Here is a 23,658-nt window from a genome sequence, read left to right as displayed (position 1 = left end):
CAACGGGAGACACAACGGGTATCACTTAATGGTTACCTGTTCTGTTCATTCCCTCTGGGGCACCTGGCATTGGCCACTGTGATAAGACAGGATACTGGGTTAGATGGACCTTGGGTCTGACCCAGTATGGCCATTCTTATGTACCTCCATTTCATGCAAATGTTAGCAAATCGAGTTTGCCTTTACTGATTTTTGTGGGAAAGGCACACATTTCACAAGAGCTTTCCTCAGGGCCCTGTTCACCTCCTTGTTTCTCAGGCTGTAGATGAGGGGGTTGACCATGGGAGTCAGGACTGTGTAGAAGACAGAGAATACTTTGTTCAGGTTTCCCACTGTAGCACGATCTGGTAGCATGTAGACAATCATTAGTGTTCCATAGAAAATTGTCACCAAAATGAGGTGAGAAGAGCAGGTGGAAAAGGCCTTTTGCCTCTTGGTGGTGGAAGGGATTCTCAGGATAGAGGCGATGATAGAAATGTAGGATGTCACAGTTAATAGGAATGTGGGAAGGGTGAAGATGGAGGAGAGTATGAAGGTCACAAGTTCCATCTGGCTGGTGTCACTGCAGCAGAGTTTGATCAGAGGGGTGAAATCACAGAAGAAATGATCAATTTCATTTGGGCCGCAGAAAGTGAACTGTGCTAACAAAGATGTTGTGACAGTGCTAGCCAGAAAGCCACTAATCCAAGACAAAGATGCCATCTGGAGGCACAAGCTGACATTCATCTGCATTGCATAGTGCAGGGGTTTACATATTGCTAAGTACCGATCATAAGACATCACTGCTAGGAGAGCACATTCTACAGCTACCAGGGAGCTGAACCAATTAAATTGCATGATGCACCCACTAACAGAAATGGTTCTGTCCCCTGTCAGGAGACTGGCCAGCATCCTGGGCAGGATGGTGGAGGTATAGCCGATCTCCAAGCAGGACAGGTTCCCCAGGAAGAAGTACATGGGGGTGTGCAGGTGTTGGTTAGCCACAATTAGAACAACGATGAGGATGTTCCCAGACATGGTCACAAAGTAGATCACTAGGAACAGCGGGAAGAGAAGAATCTGTAGTTCAGGGAGATCCCCAAATCCCAGCAGGATTAATTTTGTGATGGGCGTTTGATTTCCAGCTTCTGCATGGGTCTGGAAGAGAAGCTGGGGGAAGAAAAGAAACTTTATAGTATGCTTAGTATTAACTAAGTATACTAGTATTGCAAGGAGATCATTTTTATACAAAATTGGTTTACATGTGTTCCAAATTTTGTTTTTATTTTTTCTTGTGGCATTTTCACTCGGATCTCTCCTAATGGCAATCATATGGAGGCTCAGTGTCTCTACAAAAACCATTACTGGCTTTATTGGTAACTCGATTATACTGAAAATGCATGTCCACTTTTTTGTCCTTTGATAAGGCACTCAGACACCGCAGCAATGATCATGTGAGAGAGAGAGAGGTTGTTTGAATCAAAGAATGGGAAGTCAGACAAACAGAGATAGATTGAGATCGATGGACAGAAGAAAGGATAGGCAGACTGACAAAGAGAGAGACAGAGTGACACACACTCAAGAATGAATGAGCAGAGAGAGAGAGTAATTGTTGGAAGTGAAGTATAGTGAGGCAGATGAACACAGATAGATATCTTTCATTATTACCGCTTTCCAGGTTTTGCCCTCTGTCAAGGTTCCTTCCCCAATCTGAACTCTAGGGTACAGATGTGGGGACCTGCATGAAAAAACCCTTAAGCTTATTTTTACCACCTTAGGTTAAAACTTCCCTAAGGTACAAACTATTTTACCTTTTGTCCCTGGACTTTATTGCTGCCACCACCAAGCGTCTAACAAATATATAACAGGGAAAGAGCCCGCTTGAAAACGTCTTTCCCCCCAAAATCCTCCCCAAATCCTACACCCCCTTTCCTGGGGAAGGCGTGATAAAAATCCTCACCAATTTGCATAGGTGACCACAGACCCAAACCCTTGGATCTTAAGAACAAGGAAAAAGCAATCAGGTTCTTCAAAGAAGAATTTTAATTGAAGAAAAAGTAAAAGAATCACCTCTGTAAAATCAGGATGGTAAATACCTTACAGGGTAATCAGATTCAAAACATAGAGAATCTCTCTAGGCAAAACCTTAAATTCCAAAAAGACACACAGACAGGAATCTACATTCCATTCAGCACAGCTGTTTTATCAGCCATATAAACAAAACAGATTTCAGAGTAACAGCTGTGTTAGTCTGTATTCGCAAAAAGAAAAGGAGTACTTGTGGCACCTTAGAGACTAACCAATTTATTTGAGCATAAGCTTTCGTGAGCTACAGCTCACTTCATTGGATGCATACTGTGGAAACTGCAGAAGACATTATATACACAGAGACCATGAAACAATACCTCCTCCCGCCCCACTCTCCTGCTGGTAATAGCTTATCTAAAGTGATCACTCTCCTTACAATGAGTATGATAATCAAGTTGGGCCATTTCCAGCACAAATCCAGGTTTTCTCACCCTCCACCCCCCCCCACACACAAACTCACTCTCCCGCTGGTAATAGCCCATCCAAAGTGACCACTCTCTTTATAATGTGTATGATAATCATAAGTAATAAACAATAAATAATAAAACAAAAAAACTTCAAATCCAGACTCCAGCGAGGAACTGCTGAATTGGAATTCATTTACAATTGAATTGGATTCATTTGCAATTGGATACTATTAATTTAGGCTTAAATAGAGACTGGGAGTGGCTAAGTCATTATGCAAGGTAGCCTATTTCCCCTTGTTTTTTCCTACCCTCCCCCCCCCAGATGTTCTGGTTAAACTTAGATTTATGCTGGAAATGGCCCACCTTGATTATCATACACATTGTAAGGAGCGTGGTCAATTTGGATGAGCTATTGCCAGCAAGAGAGTGAGTTTGTGTGTGTATGGGGGTGGGGGGTGAGAAAACCTGGATTTGTGCTGGAAATGGCCCACCTTGATTATCATGCACATTGTAGGGAGAGTGGTCACTTCGGATGAACTATTGCCAGCAGGAGAGTGAGTTTGTGTGTGTATGGGGCTGGGGGGGTGACAAAACCTGGATTTGTGCTGGAAATGGCCCACCTTGATTATCATACACATTGTAAGGTGAGTGGTCACTTTGGATAAGCTATTACCAGCAGGAGAGTGAGTTTGTGTGTGTGGTTTTTGGAAAAAGGGATGGGGGGTGAGAAAACCTGGATTTGTGCTGGAAATGGCCCACCTTGATTATCATACGCATTGTAAAGAGAGTGGTCACTTTGGATGGGCTATTACCAGCAGGAGAGAGAGTTTGTGGGGAGAGGCGGGGGGGGGCGGAGGGTGAGAAAGCCTGGATTTGTGCTGGAAATGGCCCAACTTGATTATCATACTCATTGTAAGGAGAGTGATCACTTTAGATAAGCTATTACCAGCAGGAGAGTGGGGTGGGAGGAGGTATTGTTTCATGGTCTCTGTGTATATAATGTCTTCTGCAGTTTCCACAGTATGCATCCAATGAAGTGAGCTGTAGCTCACGAAAGCTTATGCTCAAATAAATTGGTTAGTCTCTAAGGTGCCACAAGTACTCCTTTTCTTTTTATAAACAAAACAGAATCTAACGCATCTCTAGCTAGATTACTTACTAAGTTCTAAGACTCCATTCCTGTTCTGTCCCCGGCAAAAGCATCACACAGACAGAGAGAACCTTTGTTTCTCCTCCCCACCTCCTCCAGCTCTGAAAGTATCCTGTCTCCTCATAGGTCATTTTGGTCAGGTGCCAGCGAGGTTATCCTAGCTTCTTAACCCTTTACTGGTGAAAGGGTTTTTCCTCTGGTCAGGAGGGATTTTAAAGGTGTTTACCCTCCCTTTATATTTATGAGACCCTCCAATTCAATACATATTCATTTTGGCTTTCCCTCTATGAATTGCCTGCATCTTCCCAGGCTGAATTTTGTTTTCTCCTTTTCTACCCATATTTCTAAACTCTGACTCTTTCTTCATCCTGACTTCAAACGCTCAATGGAATTCAGTTCCAAACCAATAATGGAGGAAGACATTCCTCTGAAACCCCATCTACTTTCCCTCTTGCTAATACTGACTCTAAATCAACACAGTGATTTACATCTGCTACTCCCTGGTGAAGGAAATGTCAAAAAAAAGGTTATGACTCCTTTCTGTCTAAAGTATTATGACCCCAATTCAAGAAGATACTCAACTTGCACTTAGCTTTTAGCACAGGAGCAGTCCGATTAACTAACATGGGATTGCTCATAAGCTTAAAGTTATGCATATGTTTAAGTACCTTCCTGAATCAGAGTCTATAGTGGTTTCCAACTTAGAGGGGCAAATGTTGCAGTGGGAACAAAGGATTCGGCAAGATGATCTATCAAATCTTTTATCTTCCCTAAAGAGGATAGAAAACTGTGGAACTACTTACAAAGGGATGTGATATAGTCTCTGTCACTTAAAGTTATAAAAGTCATGACTGAATATGTCTCTTAAAGGTATGCCCTAATTTCAACCAGAAGTTGTCATTCTATGCAAGAATCACTGGCTGAAATTATCTGGTCTGTATTATGCAGGAGGTCAGACTAGATGACCATAATGGTTCTTTCTGTCCTTAAATTCCATAAATCTGTAAATTGGTTTACCTTTAAGAAGGAGGTATTACCAGCCAAAATCTCTGATGTGAACTCTTCACTCATAGTATTGACACCAGGATATGGGTTCTGCTGTCTATCTTCCATCCTCCTCCTCATCATTATGATGCATGGGTGCCGGCTTCCTCTGGAGGAGCACCCATGGAGTCAGCGCCTATGTTCAGGTGAGATCGTTCAATAAGGAGCCCTGCCTGTGCTTGACTATATGTGTCAGTTCTGCTACCCAGCTGCATTCATTTTGCCTTCTATCCGTCTATTGAATGTCAGTGTCTCTCCTAATTCCTTATTTATTCGTTGTGGGAGAAGGGGAAACCTCCCTTGACATTTTAGCTGATGGCGGCAATAACAATGGCAGGGGTTTCCATGTGGGATTTGAACACAGTCCTCCCTTTTGTTCTTTTGAAAAAATCAGCCATTTTATTTATCGTTAGATATAGAGATGGTCCAGACTCTTTTTTAAAAACTTTTGTTTTCCACTGGAAAATGCCAGCTTATCAACACTGACACTGTTCTTTCAGAAGAGAAAGTTTTGACACATTTCCTTGTGTTGGGAATCCAAAATGACTGAGCTTGTCCAAACACCTCGTCTCAACATTTCCTAAATGAAAAGCTTCCAATTATTGTTGCAGCCACATTTGCATTTTTGCATTTCACATTGAAATTTATTTTAACTTATTGTAAAAAATAAAAAGGTCAAAATTGAAATGAAACATTTTGAAATTGTGGGAGCAATGCATGTCAGCCGACCCAATCCCAGTTTTGCTGGGGGTGGGAGAGATTATCTTTTCACAGTAACATTCAGGTTGAGATTTTCAGAGTTGCCCAAGGGAGTTAGATGCCTAATTTCCATTAGAAGGAAGGGGAATGGACGTCCCATCCCTTAAAGGGCTCTGAATCTCTCATACGACCCTTGTCCACTGATCAAAGGCAAAGTATGTTATCTCAGTATGGTTTCTATATTTCTGTTGTTATTGGTTTAATGCCAAGAGATCTGAGCTGAGACCAGGGCCCCATTGTGCTAAGTCCTGTGCGTGCACATAGTAAAAAACAGATCCTGCCGTGCTGAGAGTACAATCTAAATGGATTAAAGGTGGGAGTGGAAACTGAGTCACATAGCAGGGAAGTGACAGTGCTAGAAGTCAGTGGTAGCGCTAGAAAAGGAGCCCAGGTTTTCTGACTCCTTGTCCCAGGCTCTATAACGTGTGCACAGCATTACTTCTACAAACTGTTGGCATTATCGAGTCATTTAAAGGCTCATATTTTCAAAGTTGCCCAGGAGATACGAACACACAGTTCCAACCACATCATGTGGGCATCTCTAAAAATCCCAGCTAAAATCTCTACATTTAACCCCGCAGGAAACTCAATATTTGTGACTTTAGTTAGTCACAGGAACATGCAAACTCAGACTGACCAAAATCACAAACACTTTTAGAGCTCATGTAGTGAATTTTGTGGATCTCAATTTAAATGTCAAGGTGCTGTTAAGTTATCAACATCATCTCTATGTCGATCTCTGCAGAGATTCTTTACAGCCTATGGACTCAGGCTTACAAGCACTTTCAATAGACTATGTACCTGAGAAAAGTTACTCATATGTATGTGTTGGTATGACCCACTCATGAGTGTATGTTACCAGTCTCTGTCCCTAACCCTGAAGCCCCGTGCTGATCCATAGAGTATTTGACTTTTACAGCCCATACTTACAAAGGTTTGGCTTTTTAGCTCATTCTGTACTGGTTCATATATTTAGCCCTTAACACTCCCTGTTCAGTTCTGGATGTGCCAGCCACAAGGGTGGTTGGAATATTTAGGACTAGGTCTCAATGAACATATATTAAAGCAGCAATCCTAAAAGTACAGTGCAAACCTTTGATCCTTAAAATTTGAGGGTTTCCAAGCTGCCTAGGAGAATGGGCCCCCAATTCCCATTAGATTTAATGGGACTTGAGTATCCATATCAGCAAGGCAGCTTTGAAAATCTCAGCTAAAATCTCTAAGTTTAAAATGACATGAAACTCAGCATTTATAATTCTATCAAGCCATATTAAGATGCAAAATTTGGACTGACAAAAAACACAGAAATCTTGTCCCTTTTTTGCTTGCAAAAAACCCCATAACTACCAAATAACAAACAAAGAAAGAAACAAAAAACCCTCTTAACTGAAAAATCTGAAAACCAAACATTTTCAGTCCAAACACAACTTTTGTTTTCAGCTGAAATGTCTTGGTTTTCAACCAAACCCCTAATATTTTCATCTGGAAAACCCTAAATATATTTTATTTTGACAAAAAAATTTTTTTTTTGGTTGGGGGAGCTAAAAGAAAAAAGGATTGTCAGGGTTTCTTTTTGATAAGCAGAGTCACTTCTTTCCAGTATAAGTCCCCCATCCTGCAAGTATGACCAATTTTTCTTTGTCCTAGATGTATAACCTCTATTCAGCACTGGTGAGACCACATCTGGAGTACTGCATCCAGTTTTCAGCCACCCACTACAGAAAGGATGTGGACAAATTGGAGTATGGGCTGTAAAAGTCATATACTCTATGGATCAGCACGGGGCTTTGGGGTTAGGGACGGAGGCTGGAAAAAAAGGTCGTTTTTTCAGGAACCCAGATAAAGTTTGGTGATGGCAGTGGAAGTCCAAGGGCAAAGGGTAAAATAGTTTGTACCTTGGGGAAGTTTTAACCTAAGCTGGTAAAAGTAAGCTTAGGAGGTTTTCATGCAGGTCCCCACATCTGTACCCTAGAGTTCAGAGTGGGGAAGAAACCTTGACACGGTGGCAGAGTGGTGGTGTTAACTTGAAATCATTTTGAGATCAATTTAAGATTTTTTGAACCAGAAAAACAGATTTTAAAAGGAAATTTTTAAAATCCTTTGGGCTGCTAGAAAGCAGCTCTCCAACTGGAAATAGTTGGAAGGGTTTTTTTTTTTTTTTTGCTTTGCTTTGGGGCCAGAGCAGAGACAAAAGGGAATTATCTTTTCTGAATTGCACTTTTTCTACCTAAAGGCAGAGTAGTTAACCTCCTGCAAGGAAATTCACAAGTCTTCACAGACCTGAAGCTTTTTTTTTTACCTAAAAGTAACTAGAGGGGTTTTCTGCCTATTTGCCTGGAGACAAAGGTGTTAGGGTTTGTTTTGTTTTTTTAGGATTTCTCTGTAGGCTGACAATCACTATCAGAGAATATAGGTATCATATTCAGCACAGCAAAATTTTACAAGCCAAGTCTTTTTTTTGTTTTGGTTTTCTGTCTAACTCTCCGGTGTAAAGTTAGTTAAAAACAGAGAGGTTAGGATGACAGACTCCACGGCTCAACAAAAGCTGGAATTAGCCAGATTTGAGGCTGAGACAAAAACAAAAGGAACATGAAAGACAGATAGAACTCATGCAGATGGAAATGGAGGCAAAGGACAAAGAAATGGAGGCAAAGGACAAAGAAAGAGAGGCAGCGAAAGAGGCAGAACAACACCAAGCGGCTTCTCACAGGAGAGCTATGGAGGCAAAGGAAAAAGAACTGGAGGAGAAGGAAAAAGAGAGGAAGCATTAACTGGAGATGGAGAAGGCAAGGGCTCCGCAGAATATACCAACAAACCCTAGCAATCCTTCTCCAGGTACCACTTCCCATCCCAGAAAGTTCCCCACCTACAAGGCAGGCGATGATACCGAGGCCTTCTTAGAAAACTTCGGAAGGGCCTGCCATTAAATTTCACCCAAGTACCCCATTCTCCAAGCCTAATATGTTGACTAGAGCACCTTCTGGAGAAGAATTCAGTCTTGATCTGAAGACATTAAGAGATGAAGAATCTCACTCTTCCTTGGTAGTTTGTTCCATTGATTAATCAACATCAGAAAGTGTGCCTAATTTCTAATCTGGATTTTTCCAGCTTCAGTTTCCAGCCATTGGTTCTTGTTATGCCTTTCTCCACTATATTAAAGAACACTTTCATACTCAGTATTTTCTCCCAGTGAATGTAATGTAATTTCTCCCTGTGATCGACTCCCCTCTCAATCTTGATTGAATTATCTAGCTCTCTCACTGTTGGGCATATTCTCCAACCCATAGATCATTTGTGTGTGTGTGAGTTTTTCTTTCTTTCTTTCTTTCTTTCTTTCTTTCTTTCTTTCTTTCTTTCTTTCTTTCTTTCTTTCTTTCTTTCTTTCTTGCACCCTCCCATTTTTTCATCATGCTTTCTAAGGATGCAAAACTGGATGCAATATTCCAGTACCAGTCTCAGCCAATGCCGTATATGCAAATAAAATCCTCACCTCCTCATTACTCCCCTGTTTATACATGCAAGGATCACATTAGCCTTGTTTTTCATATCATTGCACTGGGAAATTTTGTTCAGTTCTTTGTCCACTATGACCTCTAAATCCTTCTCACTCCTTTTTTCCTGGATAGAGTCTCCCATTCTGTACATATGTCTGGGATTCCATATTGGAAAACTTTGCCTTTTTCTCTTTTAAAATATATTCTGTTTGACTAGGCCCAACTTACTAAAAGCTTCAGATCACTCTGTGTGACTGCCTTTTTCCTCATCTTGATTTACCACTCTGCTAATCTTTGTGTCTTCTATAAATTTTATCAGCAATGATTTTGTATTTTCTTCCAGATCTTTGATGAAAATGTTGCAATGCTGCAATGACCTATTGGCCATGTTAAAACTCTCCTGTAGTGATACACACCAGGTTAGGCTGGTTACCTTTGTGTTGGTGTCTGTAGGGACATTACCCCATTTCTGCTATCTGTGGCCTCCTACGTTTATACCATCATCAGCATCCTGAGAATCAAGACCACCACCGGGAGGAAAAAGGATTTCTCCACCTGCTCCTCTCACCTGATTGTGGTGACCATCTTCTAAGGGACCTTGATCGTTGTGTATCTGTCACCGACAGCTGACACTTGGAGAGAGCTGAATAAAGTCTTCCCTCCCTTTCACATGGTCCTGACTACCGCGATCAACCCCCTCATCTAAAGCAGTGAATCAGTGCATGCCTTTCAAAAAAAGCCACCATGTTCCATGTGTATTTTAGAGGCTTTCAATGCTGAGATAAAATTGTCATTTTAAAAATAGCACAGGAAGACAATGAAAATATAGCTTGTCTTGTCATTTATTGAGGTTCTGTTTCTTCTCAAGAAAGTCATACGGGGAAAATTCTGCATGGCCAACACAATTATTATTATATACAGTAGAATTTCAGAGTTACAGACACCTCGGGAATGGAGGTTGTTTGTAACTCTTAAGTGTTCTGTAACTCTGAACAAGACGTTAAGGGGTTCAGTGGTGGAGGGGGATTGGATTATTTTATATTAGAAATTGTATATTATAGTCGTGCCTAGAAGCCCTACCTGGGATTGGGGCTCCATTGTACTAAGTATCGTACATACAAACAGTGAGAGACAGCCCCTGCCCCAAAGAACTCACAGTCCAAATAGACAAGGCAGACACAGGGTGGGAGGAGGAGGAGAGGCACTGGGAGGGGAAAGGACTTTCCCAAGATTACACACTCAAGCCTGGGCTACACCTAAACATTAGGTTGACCTAGCTACATTGATGAGGACTGTGAAAAATGTCATGTCCTGTGCAATTTAGAGGGTCTAATGAAGACCCACTAAATTGACAGAGGAGCAATCTCCGGTCGACCACTGTACTACAATCAAAAAATCATAGAATCATAGAATATCAGGGTTGGAAGGGACCTCAGGAGGTCATCTAGTCCAACCCCCTGCTCAAAGCAGGAACAATCCCCAACTAAACCATCCTAGCCGGGGCTTTGTCAAGCCTGACCTTAAAAACTTCAAAGGAAGGAGATTCCACCACCTCGCTAGGTAACGCATTCCAGTGTTTCACCACCCTCCTAGTAAAAAAGTTTTTTCCTAATATCCAACCTAAACCTCCCTCACTGCAACTTGAGACCATTACTCCTTGTTCTGTCATCTGCTACCACTGAGAGCAGCCTAGAGCCATCCTCTTTGGAACCCCCTTTCAAGTAGTTGAAAGCAGCTATCAAATCCCCCCTCAATCTTCTCTTCTGCAGACTAAACAATCCCAGTTCCCTCAGCCTCTCCTCATAAGTCATGTGTTCCAGTCCCCTAATCATTTTTGTTCCCCTCCGCTGGATGCTTTCCAACTTTTTCACATCCTTCTTGTAGTGTGGGGCCCAAAACTGGACACAGTACTCCAGATGAGGCCTCACCAATGTCCAATTGAGGGGAACGATCACGTCCCTCGATCTGCTGGCAATGCCCCTTCTTATACATCCCAAAATGCCATTGGCCTTCTTGGCAACAGGGGCACACTGTTGACTCATATCCAGCTTCTCGTCCACTGTAACCCCTAGGTCCTTTTCTGCAGAACTCCTGCTGAGCCATTCGGTCCCTAGTCTGTAGCGGTGCATGGGATTCTTCCATCCTAAGTGCAGGACTCTGCACTTGTCCTTGTTGAACCTCATCAGATTTCTTTTGGCCCAATCCTCCAATTTGTCTACGTCCCTCTCTATCCTATCCCTACCCTCCAGTGTATCTACCTCTCCTCCCAGTTAAGTGTCATCTGCAAACTTGCTGAGGGTGCAATCCACACCATTCTCCAGATCATTAATGAAGATATTGAACAAAACCAGCCCCAGGACCGACCCTTGGGGCACTCCACTTGATACTGGCTGCCAACTAGACATGGAGCCATTGATCGCTACCCGTTGAGCCCGACGATCTAGCCAACTTTCTATCCACCTTATAGTCCATTCATCCAGCCCACACTTCTTTAACTTGCTGGCAAGAATACTGTGGGAGACTGTGTGAAAAGCTTTGCTAAAGTCAAGGAACAACACGTCCCCTGCTTTCCCCTCATCCACAGAGCCAGTTATCTCATCATAGAAGGCAGTTAGATTAGTCAGGCATGACTTGCCCTTGGTGAATCCATGCTGACTGTTCCTGATCACTTTCCTATCCTCTAAGTGCTTCAGAATTGATTCCTTGAGGACCTGCTCCATGATTTTTCCAGGGACTGAGGTGAGGCTGACTGGCATGTAGTTCCCAGGATCCTTCTTCTTCCCTTTTTTAGAGATGGGCACTACATTAGCCTTTTTCCAGTCATCCGGGACCTTCCCCAATCAACATGAGTTTTCAAAGATAATGGCCAATGGCTCTGCAATCACATCCGCCGACTCCTTTAGCACTCTCGGATGCAACACATCCGGCCCCATGGACTTGTGCAAGACCAGCTTTTCTAAATAGTCCCGAACCACTTCTTTCTCCACAGAGGGCTGGTCACCTCCTCCCCATGCTGTGCTGCCCACTGCAGTAATCTGGGAGCTGATCTTGTTCGTGAAGACAGAGGCAAAAAAAGCATTGAGTACATTAGCTTTTTCCACATCCTCTGTCTCTAGGTTGCCTCCCTCATTCCGTAAGGAGCCCACACTTTCCTTGACTTTCTTCTTGTTGCTAACATACCTGAAGAAACCCTTCTTGTTACTCTCAACATCTCTTGCTAGCTGCAACTCCAGATGCGATTTGGCCTTCCTGATCTCCAGGTGCAATTTGGCCTTCCTGATTTCACTCCTGCATCCCCGAGCAATATTTTTATACTCTTCCCTGCTCGTTTGTCCAATCTTCCACTTCCTGTGGGCTTCTTTTTTGTGTTTAAGATCAGCAAGGATTTCACTGTTAAGCCAAACTGGTCGCCTGCCATATTTACTATTCTTTCTACACTTCGGGAGGGTTTGTCCCTGTAACCTGAATAAGGATTCTTTAAAATACAGCCAGCTCTCCTGGACTCCTTTCCCCCTCATGTTATTCTCCCAGGAGATCCTGCCCATCAGTTCCCTGAGGGAGTCAAAGTCTACTTTTCTGAAGTCCAGGGTCCGTATTCTGCTGCTCTCCTTTCTTCCTTGTGTCAGGATCCTGAACTTGACCATCTCATGGTCACTGCTGCCCAGGTACCCATCCACTTTTGCTTCCCCTACTAATTCTTCCCGGTTTGTGACAGCAGGTCAAGAAGAGCTCTGCCCCTAGGTGGTTCCTCCAGCACTTGCACCAGAAAGTTGTCCCCTACTCTTTCCAAAAACTTCCTGGATTGTCTGTGCACCACTGTATTGCTCTCCCAGCAGATTTCAGGGTGATTGACGTCTCCCATGAGAACCAGGGCCTGTGATCTAGTAACTTCCTTTAGTTGCTGGAGTTCCAGCTCTCCAAGAAGATTGAGAGGGGACATGATAACAGTTTTCAAGTACATAAGATTTTGTTACAAGGAGGAGGGAGAAAAATTGTTCTTCTTAACTTCTGAGGATAGGACAAGAAGCAATGGGCTTAAACTGCAGCAAGGGAGGTTTAGGTTGGACACTAGGAAAAACTTCCTAACTGACAGGGTGGTTAAGCACTGGAACAGATTGCCTAGGGAAGTTGTGGAGTCTCCATCACTGGAGATTTTTAAGAGCAGCTTAGACAATCACCTGTCAGGGATGGACTAGATAATACTTAGTCCTGCCTTGAGTGCAGTGGACTGGACTAGATGACCTCTCAAGGTCCCTTCCAGTCCTATGATTCTATGTTTTTGACACAACTTTGTTCAAAAACATAAAGAAAACCAAATAAACAAACAAATAAAAATGCAATTCACTATGGTTGAAATATTCCATTTTCTCTTTATTAGGATGGAACATTTTGATTTTTTTATTTGAAATATCTTCTTTTGTTTAGAAATGAATTTTATGTTATATCATAACTTGTAGTGGAATATAATGTAAAATTCTATACAATGCAATTAAAATATCATAAAAATAAAATATCACAAATTCGAATACAAAAATAAAAGTAAAATTATATATAATAAAACTTTAAAAAGTCAAAATTGAACCAATGTGTTTTCTTATTTTGTATCAGGTCTATCTCTGCTATATACCAGAAAGAAAGAAAAAAATCCTGACCATCATTTGATAATCACATTGGTTGATAGCGCTAAATACTCCAGCTTGGTTCACTTCAGGTGCTATTCCCATTCATTCTCACCACCAAGTATATATTTTTACCATCTTTTTAAGCCACTGACCTGTATAACATCCTCAGTTAAGGATGCACTGAGAAGAAGTGGACTTTCACTTACTCTGCTTTTAACCTTATTTTCTATTTTATTGTTTCACTATTTCTTTCTCTTGAGAAAGTTTGGCCTTCTCTAATAATTCATTTCATTATATATGGGCTGGTCAAAAAAATTCTGCTGAAACTTCTTTTGAACAGAAAATTAGATTTTCAAGGAAATATTTCATGAAAGGTGTCTTTTTTCCATAGAAAATTGCCTTGAAAAATTAATACTCTAAAGATTCAATGGGAGATGGGCACCTAATTTCTATAGGAAATATCCTCAAATCTCAGGGATTTGCAGGATTGAGCCCTGTACAGTTGTGGTGTTTTCAATCTCTCTGGCTGGGATTCTCAAAGAAACCCAAAAGATCAATGAATCTGTAAACTTCAGGGGTCGTACCCTATGACTGGAGAATTGCTAATATAGGTCCTATTTTTAAGAAAGGGAAAAAAGTGATCCAGCAAACTGCAGACCTTTTAGTTTGACCTCAGTTGTATGCAAGGTCTTGGAACAAATTTTGGAAGACAAAGCAGTTAATAACATAGAGGTGAACAGTAATTGGGATAAAATGCAACACAGTTTTACAAAAGGTTGATCATGCTGGACCAACCTGATCTCCTTCTTTGAGAAGATAACAGATTTTTTAGACAAAGGAAATGTAGTAGATCTAATCTACCTGGCTTTCAGTAAGGCATTTGATACAATTCCACCTGGGAAATTATTAGTTAAATTGGAGAAGATGGGGATTAATATGAAAATTGAAAGGTGGATAAAGAACTGGTTAAAGGGGAGACTACAATGGGTCATACCAAAAGGTGAACTATCAGGGTTGAAGGAGGTTACTAGTGGAGTTCCTCAGGGATCGGTCTTGGGACCAATTTTATTTGACATTTTTATTACTGACCTTGGCACAAAAAGTGGGAGTGTGCTAATAACATTTGCTGATGACACAAAATTGTTAGGTATTGCCAATTTGGAGGAGGACCAGAATATTTCTATAAGATGATCTGGGCATCCCTGTAAACTGGAATTAATAGAAATGGAATGAAATGTAATAGTGCAAAGTGCAAGTTCATGCATTTAGGAACTAACAACAATAATTTTTGCTATAAACTGGGGACGTATCCGTTGGAAGTGGCAGAGGAGGAGAAAGACCTGGGTATATTGGTTGATCACAGGATGACTATGAGCCACCAATGTGATGCAGCTGTGAAAAAGGGCTAATGCAGTCCTAGGATGCATCAGGAAAGACATTTCCAGGAGAGACAGAAAAGTGTTAATATATTATGTAAGGGACTGATGAGAGCTCATCTGGAATACTGAGCAATTCTGGTCTCCCATGTTTGAGAAAGATGAATTCAAACTGGAACAGGTACAGAGAAGGGTTACTAGGGTGATCAGAGGAATGGAAAACCTACCTTGCAAGAGGAGGCTCAAAGAGAGTGGCTTGTTTACCCTAACTAAAAGAAGACTGAGGGGAGATATGATTGCTCTCTATAAATATATCAGAGGAAAAATATCAGGGAGGGAGAGGAGTTATTTAAGTTAAGCCCCAATGTGGACACAAGAACAAATGGACACGTTTAGACTTGAAATTAGATAAAGGTTTCTATCCACCAGAGGAACGAAGTTTGGAACAGCCTTCCAAGGAGAGCGGTAGGGGCCAAAAAAACCTAACTGACCACCTTATTTGGGACTAGGAAGGAATTTCCCCCAGGTCAGACTGGCAGAGCCCCTGGGGGCTTCCACCTTCCTCTGCAGAAAGGTGCATGGGTAACTTGCTGGTTTAAACTAGTGTAAATGGTGAATTCTCTGAAACCTGAAGTCTTTAAATCGTTATTTGAGGTCTTCAGTATCTCAGACGGAGGTTAGGGGTCTATGAGAGGAGTGAGTGGGTGAGGTTCTGTGGCCTGCAATGGGTAGGAGATCAGACTAGATGATCCTGATGGTTCCTTCTGGACTTAAAGTTCATGAATTTATGAGCCCCATAGCGGTATTTAGGTGCCTAAAAAAGCAGCTGGGTGTCAGAGAGGGATATTCAATAGTGCCCAAGCCCCTAACTCCCACTTGTATGCCTTTAAAAACTGTCCCTTATGCTCCTAAATCACATAGGTGCTTCTGTAAATTGCACTTGTTAGCTTCCAGTTTCCCGAGCCCTTACAAAGTCCTGAGGTGGGCTGCGGCTGCAGGTGCTATCATGATACAAACCATAAATTATCATAATAAAATATTGCTCTTTTGCTCAATCTGCCACAGTCCCAGTGATTTTCCCTATGACCATTCCTGCCCAGCAATTCTCAGCTGCTAGTTCAGTTGCAGAGCTTCCCAAGGGGCTTTCCTGGTACTTGTGTACATTGAAAATGCTGTGAATGACCCAGCTTGACTGAAATCACAGGGGATGCACAAGGGGAGGGTGGTTTCACACATAATTCAATTACGGGCTCTGGCCAGGGATGTGGGACCCACAGTGAGAGGTTGATTAGATGTGAAATGACAAGCGATGGGAGTGTCAGTCATTGCAGTTACAGACACATCAAAGATGCTCCCAGCTTTGCCTCTGGGATGCCCAGCTGGTAAGAACCCCATTCATCTAGTCTAAAGAGACCCTACAGGGCATGCACAGCTACACCGTTTCCTTGCCATGACTTCCTACCTTAATTAGCAGGGAGGCAATTTTTAACCAAGCTCTAAAAAGTCCCTGTAGACCCAGGGCACTGACTGGGCTTAGGGCCAAGAAAATCCTTCAGCTAATGAAACACCCAGAAAAAAAAAGGCTTCTGATTTTATTCTTTCACAGCTTGGTTCCCAACTAGCAAAAGACAGCAGAGAGACAAATCTCTGTTAGCATGCCTGTTTAATTCATTAGGTGAAAGCAAGGGGAACAATCACAATACAAACACAAACCTATTGTCATTATTATTAATAAATTGGGCACATATTACAACAATAGTTTACTTTTATAGTCTTATTGATGATGATCAGAAATTGGCCTATGTTCATATGCCTATTGTCATATAACGATAATAATAATTGGAATTGTGCTGTCTCTCTGCACAAGGGATGGAGTTTCCAAAGGGCCTAAGGGAGTTAGGCACTTTACTCCATTGTGATGCATTAGGAGTTGGGTGTTTTAACTGAAAATCCCCAGCTTGGTGAATTTCACCCAAAGTGATATCAAATGCATGTATTAGACAAAGTGACTCAGTCGAGGACAAGACAATTTTCCTCTAAACTCTTTCCATTCTACCAGTCTTAGGTGTCCGGCAACGACAATCGTTTATATTTAGGCTCAGAATGATTTGAATTTTATTAGTAAAAGTTGATTTCATCACATACATACAAACTGATGTAAGGTCTGAATGGAAAAGTTACAATTCATAAAATATTATTATCCTGGTTAAATCTATGTGTCATCTTTATAGCTAAAGTAATGAATATTGACTATGTATTTGTATCTCAGATGTGTCTGTTCTTCGGTAACACCTCAAAAATAGATTCATAGCAAGGCCAGACAGCTATGTGTTGATTTCCCGTTGAGGACACTTCACTCTAACAATGGGTCATAGAAGAAACTCATTCCACCCAGATAGCTCTCCATGAGGATGCTTCAGACACTGACCACCAGTGACCACCCCCTGTGATTCAGCCAACTATGTAAGGACATGTGATATGCTCATGTGACCCTGGACACCATCTTGCTCCAGTAACTTTCCAAAAACAGGGGCCGATGTCTGTGTTTGGAACAGTAATTTTCCACTCACATGGCAGAGGATATGAACAAACACCTGAGACATCTCCATTTTCTCTTTATTTCCTGCTTCATTTCCCTGGGCCAGATTTCTACCAAGGAAGATCTAAAGAACGTCTCATGACCCCCAATCTGTTTGGGTGATTCCAGAGAGACTTTTGTAAATTAGTAGTTTATTCCATTAGTGCTGTAATCCTGAATTATGAATACTGAAAATCACTTGTATGTATATGATCATTTCACCCTTCAATAACAACCTTTTTTTCTTTCTTTTTTTATCTTATTAAATGTTTATTTTTTTGGTTACTAAAAGGATTGGCATCCGCATGATTATTAGGTAAAATCGGAGTTATATATTGACCTGGCTAAGTAGCTGATCTCTTGGGATTGGAAGCACCCTATATCTGATCAAATTGGTTTTCAGCAACCATGCATCATAAAGTCCAGTGGCTGGGTGGTGAGCCAAGGGTTGGACTATGAAAGGAGACTGCATTCTTGACTTCTTGTTAACGAGTGTGGTGAGACAGAAGTTCACTTTTGTTGCTGGCTTGGTATAATCTAATGAGAGTAAAACCACAAGTTTGGGGTAATCTGCCCTATTTCTCATCAGTTTGTCCTGAATTTGGCATTCTCAGTTGTGATCTATAGAGGCACGGAGACATAGCTTATTGCCCTTCCCATGGGGTAATAAGTGATACTGATATAGAGCACCATTGTACAGCATAACTGCATCCACACTGGGGTGGATGTGTGTGCTGGTTTATATCAGTATTGCTAAAGCAGTATAACTCTGGTGTAGAAACAGCTCAGGGTGGCAGAGTTTGGGCTTCAACCACCGTTATCTGCCCAGGGCAGCAGGGATCCGGCTCTGGCTCCAGCTCTGGCCAGATGTCCCCTCCCGGGGTAATGTAGTCATTTTTGTTGTCAGAAGCGGGTTGCAATGAAGTCTGAAAACTGCTGCCTTAGTCATTGACAGAGATGGGACTAGAGCCTCAGGTTACATCTACACTGCAAAGTCGGTGATGCTGAGTCTGAGAGCCTTGTTCAGTTGACTCAAATTCACTGGGCTCAGGCTGTGGGAGTGTAGACATTCAGTCTTGGGCTGGAGCCCAATCTCTGAATCCTGTTGAGGGGTAAGGGTCTTGGAGACTGGGCTCTAGACCAGCTGGGAATGTCTACACTGAACTGTTTTGTTCTACAGCCCAAGCTCTGCGAGTTCTCATCAATTGTCCCAGACTCTAAGACTTGGTGCTGTGTTGTTTTCGTTGCAGAGTAGACATACACACTGTCCCCTAACCTAGTGCTCGGTTCCCTGGACCACACTAGCAGTCCACTACAGAGGTATGCAGGAAATGGTTTTCCCATTGCACTAAATTTTTCAAGTTATGGAAAAAATGTTCCCATCCAGAACTGGGATGAACAGTAGAAATCTCAGGTTTCAGAGTAACAGCCGTGTTAGTTTGTATTCACAAAAAGAAAAGGAGTACTTGTGGCACCTTAGAGACTAACCAATTTATTTGAGCATGAGCTTTCGTGAGCTACAGCTCACTTCATCGGATGCATACCGTGGAAACTGCAGCAGACTTTATATACACACAGAGATCATGAAACAATACCTCCTCCCACCCCACTCTCCTGCTGGTAATAGTTTATCTAAAGTGATCATACCCACAGTATTCTTGTCAGCAAGTTAAGGAAGTATGGGCTGGATGAATGCACTATAGGGTGGGTAGAAAGCTGGCTAGATTGTCGGGCTCAACGGGTAGTGATCAATGGCTCCATGTCTAGTTGGCAGCCGGTGTCAAGTGGAGTGCCCCAGGGGTCGGTCCTGGGGCCGGTTTTGTTCAATATCTTCATAAATGATCTGGAGGATGGTGTGGATTGCACTCTCAGCAAATTTGCGGACGATACTAAACTGGGAGGAGTGGTAGATACGCTGGAGGGGAGGGATAGGATACAGAAGGACCTAGACAAATTGGAGGATTGGGCCAAAAGAAATCTGATGAGGTTCAATAAGGATAAGTGCAGGGTCCTGCACTTAGGACGGAAGAATCCAATGCACCGCTACAGACTAGGGACCGAATGGCTAGGCAGCAGTTCTGCGGAAAAGGACCTAGGGGTGACAGTGGACGAGAAGCTGGATATGAGTCAGCAGTGTGCCCTTGTTGCCAAGAAGGCCAATGGCATTTTGGGATGTATACGTAGGGGCATAGCGAGCAGATCGAGGGACGTGATCGTCCCCCTCTATTCAACATTGGTGAGGCCTCATCTGGAGTACTGTGTCCAGTTTTGGGCCCCACACTACAAGAAGGATGTGGATAAATTGGAGAGAGTCCAGCGAAGGGCAACAAAAATGATTAGGGGTCTAGAACACATGACTTATGAGGAGAGGCTGAGGGAGCTGGGATTGTTTAGCCTGCAGAAGAGAAGAATGAGGGGGGATTTGATAGCTGCTTTCAACTACCTGAAAGGGGGTTCCAAAGAGGATGGCTCTAGACTGTTCTCAATGGTAGCAGATGACAGAACGAGGAGTAATGGCCTCAAGTTGCAGTGGGGGAGGTTTAGATTGGATATTAGGAAAAACTTTTTCACTAAGAGGGTGGTGAAACACTGGAATGCGTTGCCTAGGGAGGTGGTTGAATCTCCTTCCTTGGAAGTTTTTAAGGTCAGGCTTGACAAAGCCCTGGCTGGGATGATTTAACTGGGAATTGGTCCTGCTTCGAGCAGGGGGTTGGACTAGATGACCTTCAGGGGTCCCTTCCAACCCTGATATTCTATGATTCTATGATTCTATGATCATCAAGTTGGGCCATTTCCAGCACAAATCCAGGTTTTCTCACCCTCCACCCCCCCACACACAAACTCACTCTCCTGCTGGTAATAGCCCATCCAAAGTGACAACTCTCTACACAATGTGCATGATAATCAAGTTGGGCCATTTCCTGCACAAATCCAGGTTCTCTCACCCCCTCACCCCCCTCCAAAAAACACACACACAAACTCGCTCTCCTGCTGGTAATAGCTCATCCAAAGTGACCACTCTCCCTACAATGTGCATGGTAATCAAGGTGGGCCATGTCCAGCACAAATCCAGGCTTTCTCACCCCCCACCCTTTCTTTTTTCCCAGGGACACACACACACACACAAACTCACTCTCCTGCTGGCAATAGCTCATCCAAACTGACCAATCTCAGAAATGTTCCTGAACAGAAAATCTGCAAAAAACTTTCCATTTGTGTCTGTTGAAAGATTTTGTTTTGATAATTTCCAAATGTGTTGTTTCAGCTTTGACCATTGCTTATATAGTTTTCTCTAATTAGCTTAAATTTTGAAAAGAAAGGTAGCTTTGAACTGGAAAATCCCATTTTCTGACCAACTCTACCAGTTATCACTCCACCTCTTTGCTAAATACCTCTACACACTCACTTTGTTAAGAACACCCTTTAAGTTTGCCTTCACTCTACTGCTGTTGGCTTGTGTGTCTGAATACTTTAACATTTGCAGTGTTGTTGTAGCCATGTTGGTCCCATAATATCAGAAGAAGAGCTCTATGTCTCTTTCACCAATCGAAGTTGGTCCAATAAAAGATATTACCTCACCCACCTTCTTTCTTTAATGATTTAAATTATCTCATCACACAATAGACCACATCTCACTCTCAGATATACTGGTAACTCCAGACTACTCTAAGCACACAGGAATTGCAGGCTAGTGGTTAAGACTTTTCAGGAGACCAAGGTTCAGATCTTTCCTCTGCTATAAACTCCCTATGTGATAATAAACAAGTCACCTGGGGTTGGTTTTTTAAAGGTATTAAGGCACCTAGTGGGATTGTTAAAAGCCTTTCGGCACCTACAGTGGATAACAGGCAATAGAGGTGCCTTACATAGATTGACATTAAGGAACTTACTCCAGATTTACACCAGTATAGTTGAGAACAAAATTTCCCCAGTGTCTTTACACCACTGAGATGTATTATTTATACCCCACAGTGTCCTCTGCCTCCTGTTATTTGATTTTGTGCTAAACATTCTCTGTAGCCCAATGAGTCAGACTCTTCCCTCACAACTAGTGTAAGTGCATTAACTCCAGTGGAGTTACTCCTGCTTCACACTAGGGGCCATGAGTTGGGAATCAGCTCCCTTGACTCCAGTAGCATTATTGGAGAATTAGAGTAAGTGAGAGGGGAATCAGACTCATAGACTCTCATGGAGTCACTCCTGATTTACACCAGGATGGGTGAGGGGAGAATCAGGCATGTTAGAACTTCTGTTCAAGGAAGGATTTCAAGATTAGCACCACAGGCAGTGACTCCGAGGGTGCTCTGGGGCTGGAGCACCCACAGAAAAAACTGTGGCATCCCCCCAGATCAGCACCTCTTCCTCCCCGCAGCACCTCCTGCCCACAGATCAGCTGTTTAGCAGTGTGCAGAGGGTCTTGGGAGGGAGGAGGAGGAGCAGGGAAGGAAGAGGTGGGGCAGGGTGGGGGCTTGGAGAAAGGGGTGGAGTGGCAGTGTGGCCTGGGATGGAAAGAAGTGTGGTGAGGAGGGAACTTGGAGGAAGGGGTGGAGTGGGGGGTGGGGTGGAGTGGGGGTTGAGCACCCCCCAGGATCTGAGTAAGTCGGTGCCTATGATTACCACTATAAAATTGATGTGAGAAGCATTTCAATAACGCACCGATAGCTGCTATATATGAAACTAAAACACATAGACAAACAGGTTATTATCGAACGATCAGTTGCTCAATCCATAGGGACCATCGCTTTCTGGGGAAGTCTGCTAAAGAAAGCCACTGAAAGTGACACATCAGGTGTTACATTTTCTAACCATTCACCCAGGGATTAGTTACCCATTACATATTTCATTTCGAAACAAAATATTGAAATTTTCAATTCTGACAATGGAACGTTTGAACCTTGTCAGGTTCAATTTCTATGCCCTGTACTATACAGGCGGTCAGGTTACATTATCACAAAAAAGTCCCTACTGGCTGCAGAATCTATGAATCGATTAATGTTTTTTTCCAATTTTTTCAAAACAAAAAATTTGGCACATTATCACAGAAAGTTTCAGTGTCACTGAAACAGCAGTTTCTGATGGAAAAACATTGCACTGGAAAACTTTTGACCAGCTCCAGTCAAAACCGGCTTCAATGAGGCGCTGACTGCACCCGAGCATGCACTGTTTTAACTGAAGGTGTGTTTGTAAAACAAATGTCAGGTGAGATTTTCCAAAGCACCTAAGGTGTTAGGAGCAGAAGTCTAATTGAGATTAGCCTCTCTTAAATCCAAATAAAAAACATCCGCACATGGTTTTACACTGGGTCTGCTAAATAAGTTTCAAACCAGTTTAAATAGAAACCAATGCAACTCTGAATATGGACAAGGTCAGGCCTTGGCCCTGATAGAATAACATCAAATAATAATCTCACAACGCGGGCAGTGGTAAACTTAAAAGGAGTGGAGTACATAGATATACATATTCCAAGGCCAGAAGGGACCATTTTGATCATCTAGTCTGACCTCCTGTAGAACACAGGCCATAGAATTTCCCCACAATAATTCCTAGAGCAGATCTTTTAGAAAAACATCCAATCTTGATTTAAAAATTACCAGTGATGAAGAATCCACCACGGTCCTTGGTAAATTGTTCCAATGGTTAATTACTCTCACTGTTAAAAATTTAGACATTTTTTCCAGTCTGAATTTGTCTAGCTTCAGTTTCCAGCCATTGTATTGTGTTTTACCTTTCTCTGCTAAATTGAAAAGCCCAGCATTAAATATTTGCTCCCCATATAGGTACTTGTAGACTGTAATCAAGTCACCCCTTAACCTTCTCTTTGTTAAGCTAACTAGATTACGCTCTTTGAGTCTATCACTACATGGCAAGTTTTCTCATCCTTTGATCATTCTCATGGCTCGTCTCTGACCCCTCCCCAATTTATCAACATCCTTCTTGAATTCTGGATGCCAGAATTGCTCACAGAATTCCAGCAGCAGTTGCACCAGTGCCACATGCAGAGGTCAAGTAACCTCTCTACTCCTACTCGAGAGTCCCTTGTTTATGTGTTCCTGGATCACATTAACCGTTTTGCCCACAGTATCTTGATGGGACCTCAGGTTCACCTGATTATCCACCCCCCACCAAATCTGTTTCAGAGTCATTGCTTCCCGGGATTCTGC

At 42.5% G+C, this 23,658-nt stretch overlaps 1 protein-coding gene across 1 annotated transcript; it reads right to left on the bottom strand.

Annotated features, from left to right (window-relative positions):
• Window positions 1-162: 162 nt before the first annotated feature.
• LOC144273218 (olfactory receptor 11A1-like) lies at window positions 163-1,116 on the bottom strand. Its single transcript, XM_077831742.1, has one exon. It carries the CDS (start codon window positions 1,015-1,017, stop codon window positions 163-165), a length of 855 nt encoding a protein of 284 aa, XP_077687868.1. The 5' UTR covers window positions 1,018-1,116.
• Window positions 1,117-23,658: the final 22,542 nt, after the last annotated feature.

This window comes from Eretmochelys imbricata, chromosome 13 (genome assembly GCF_965152235.1).
Source record: "Eretmochelys imbricata isolate rEreImb1 chromosome 13, rEreImb1.hap1, whole genome shotgun sequence".
NCBI lineage: Eukaryota > Metazoa > Chordata > Testudines > Cheloniidae > Eretmochelys > Eretmochelys imbricata.
This window is presented reverse-complemented; position numbering and strand designations above follow the sequence as displayed.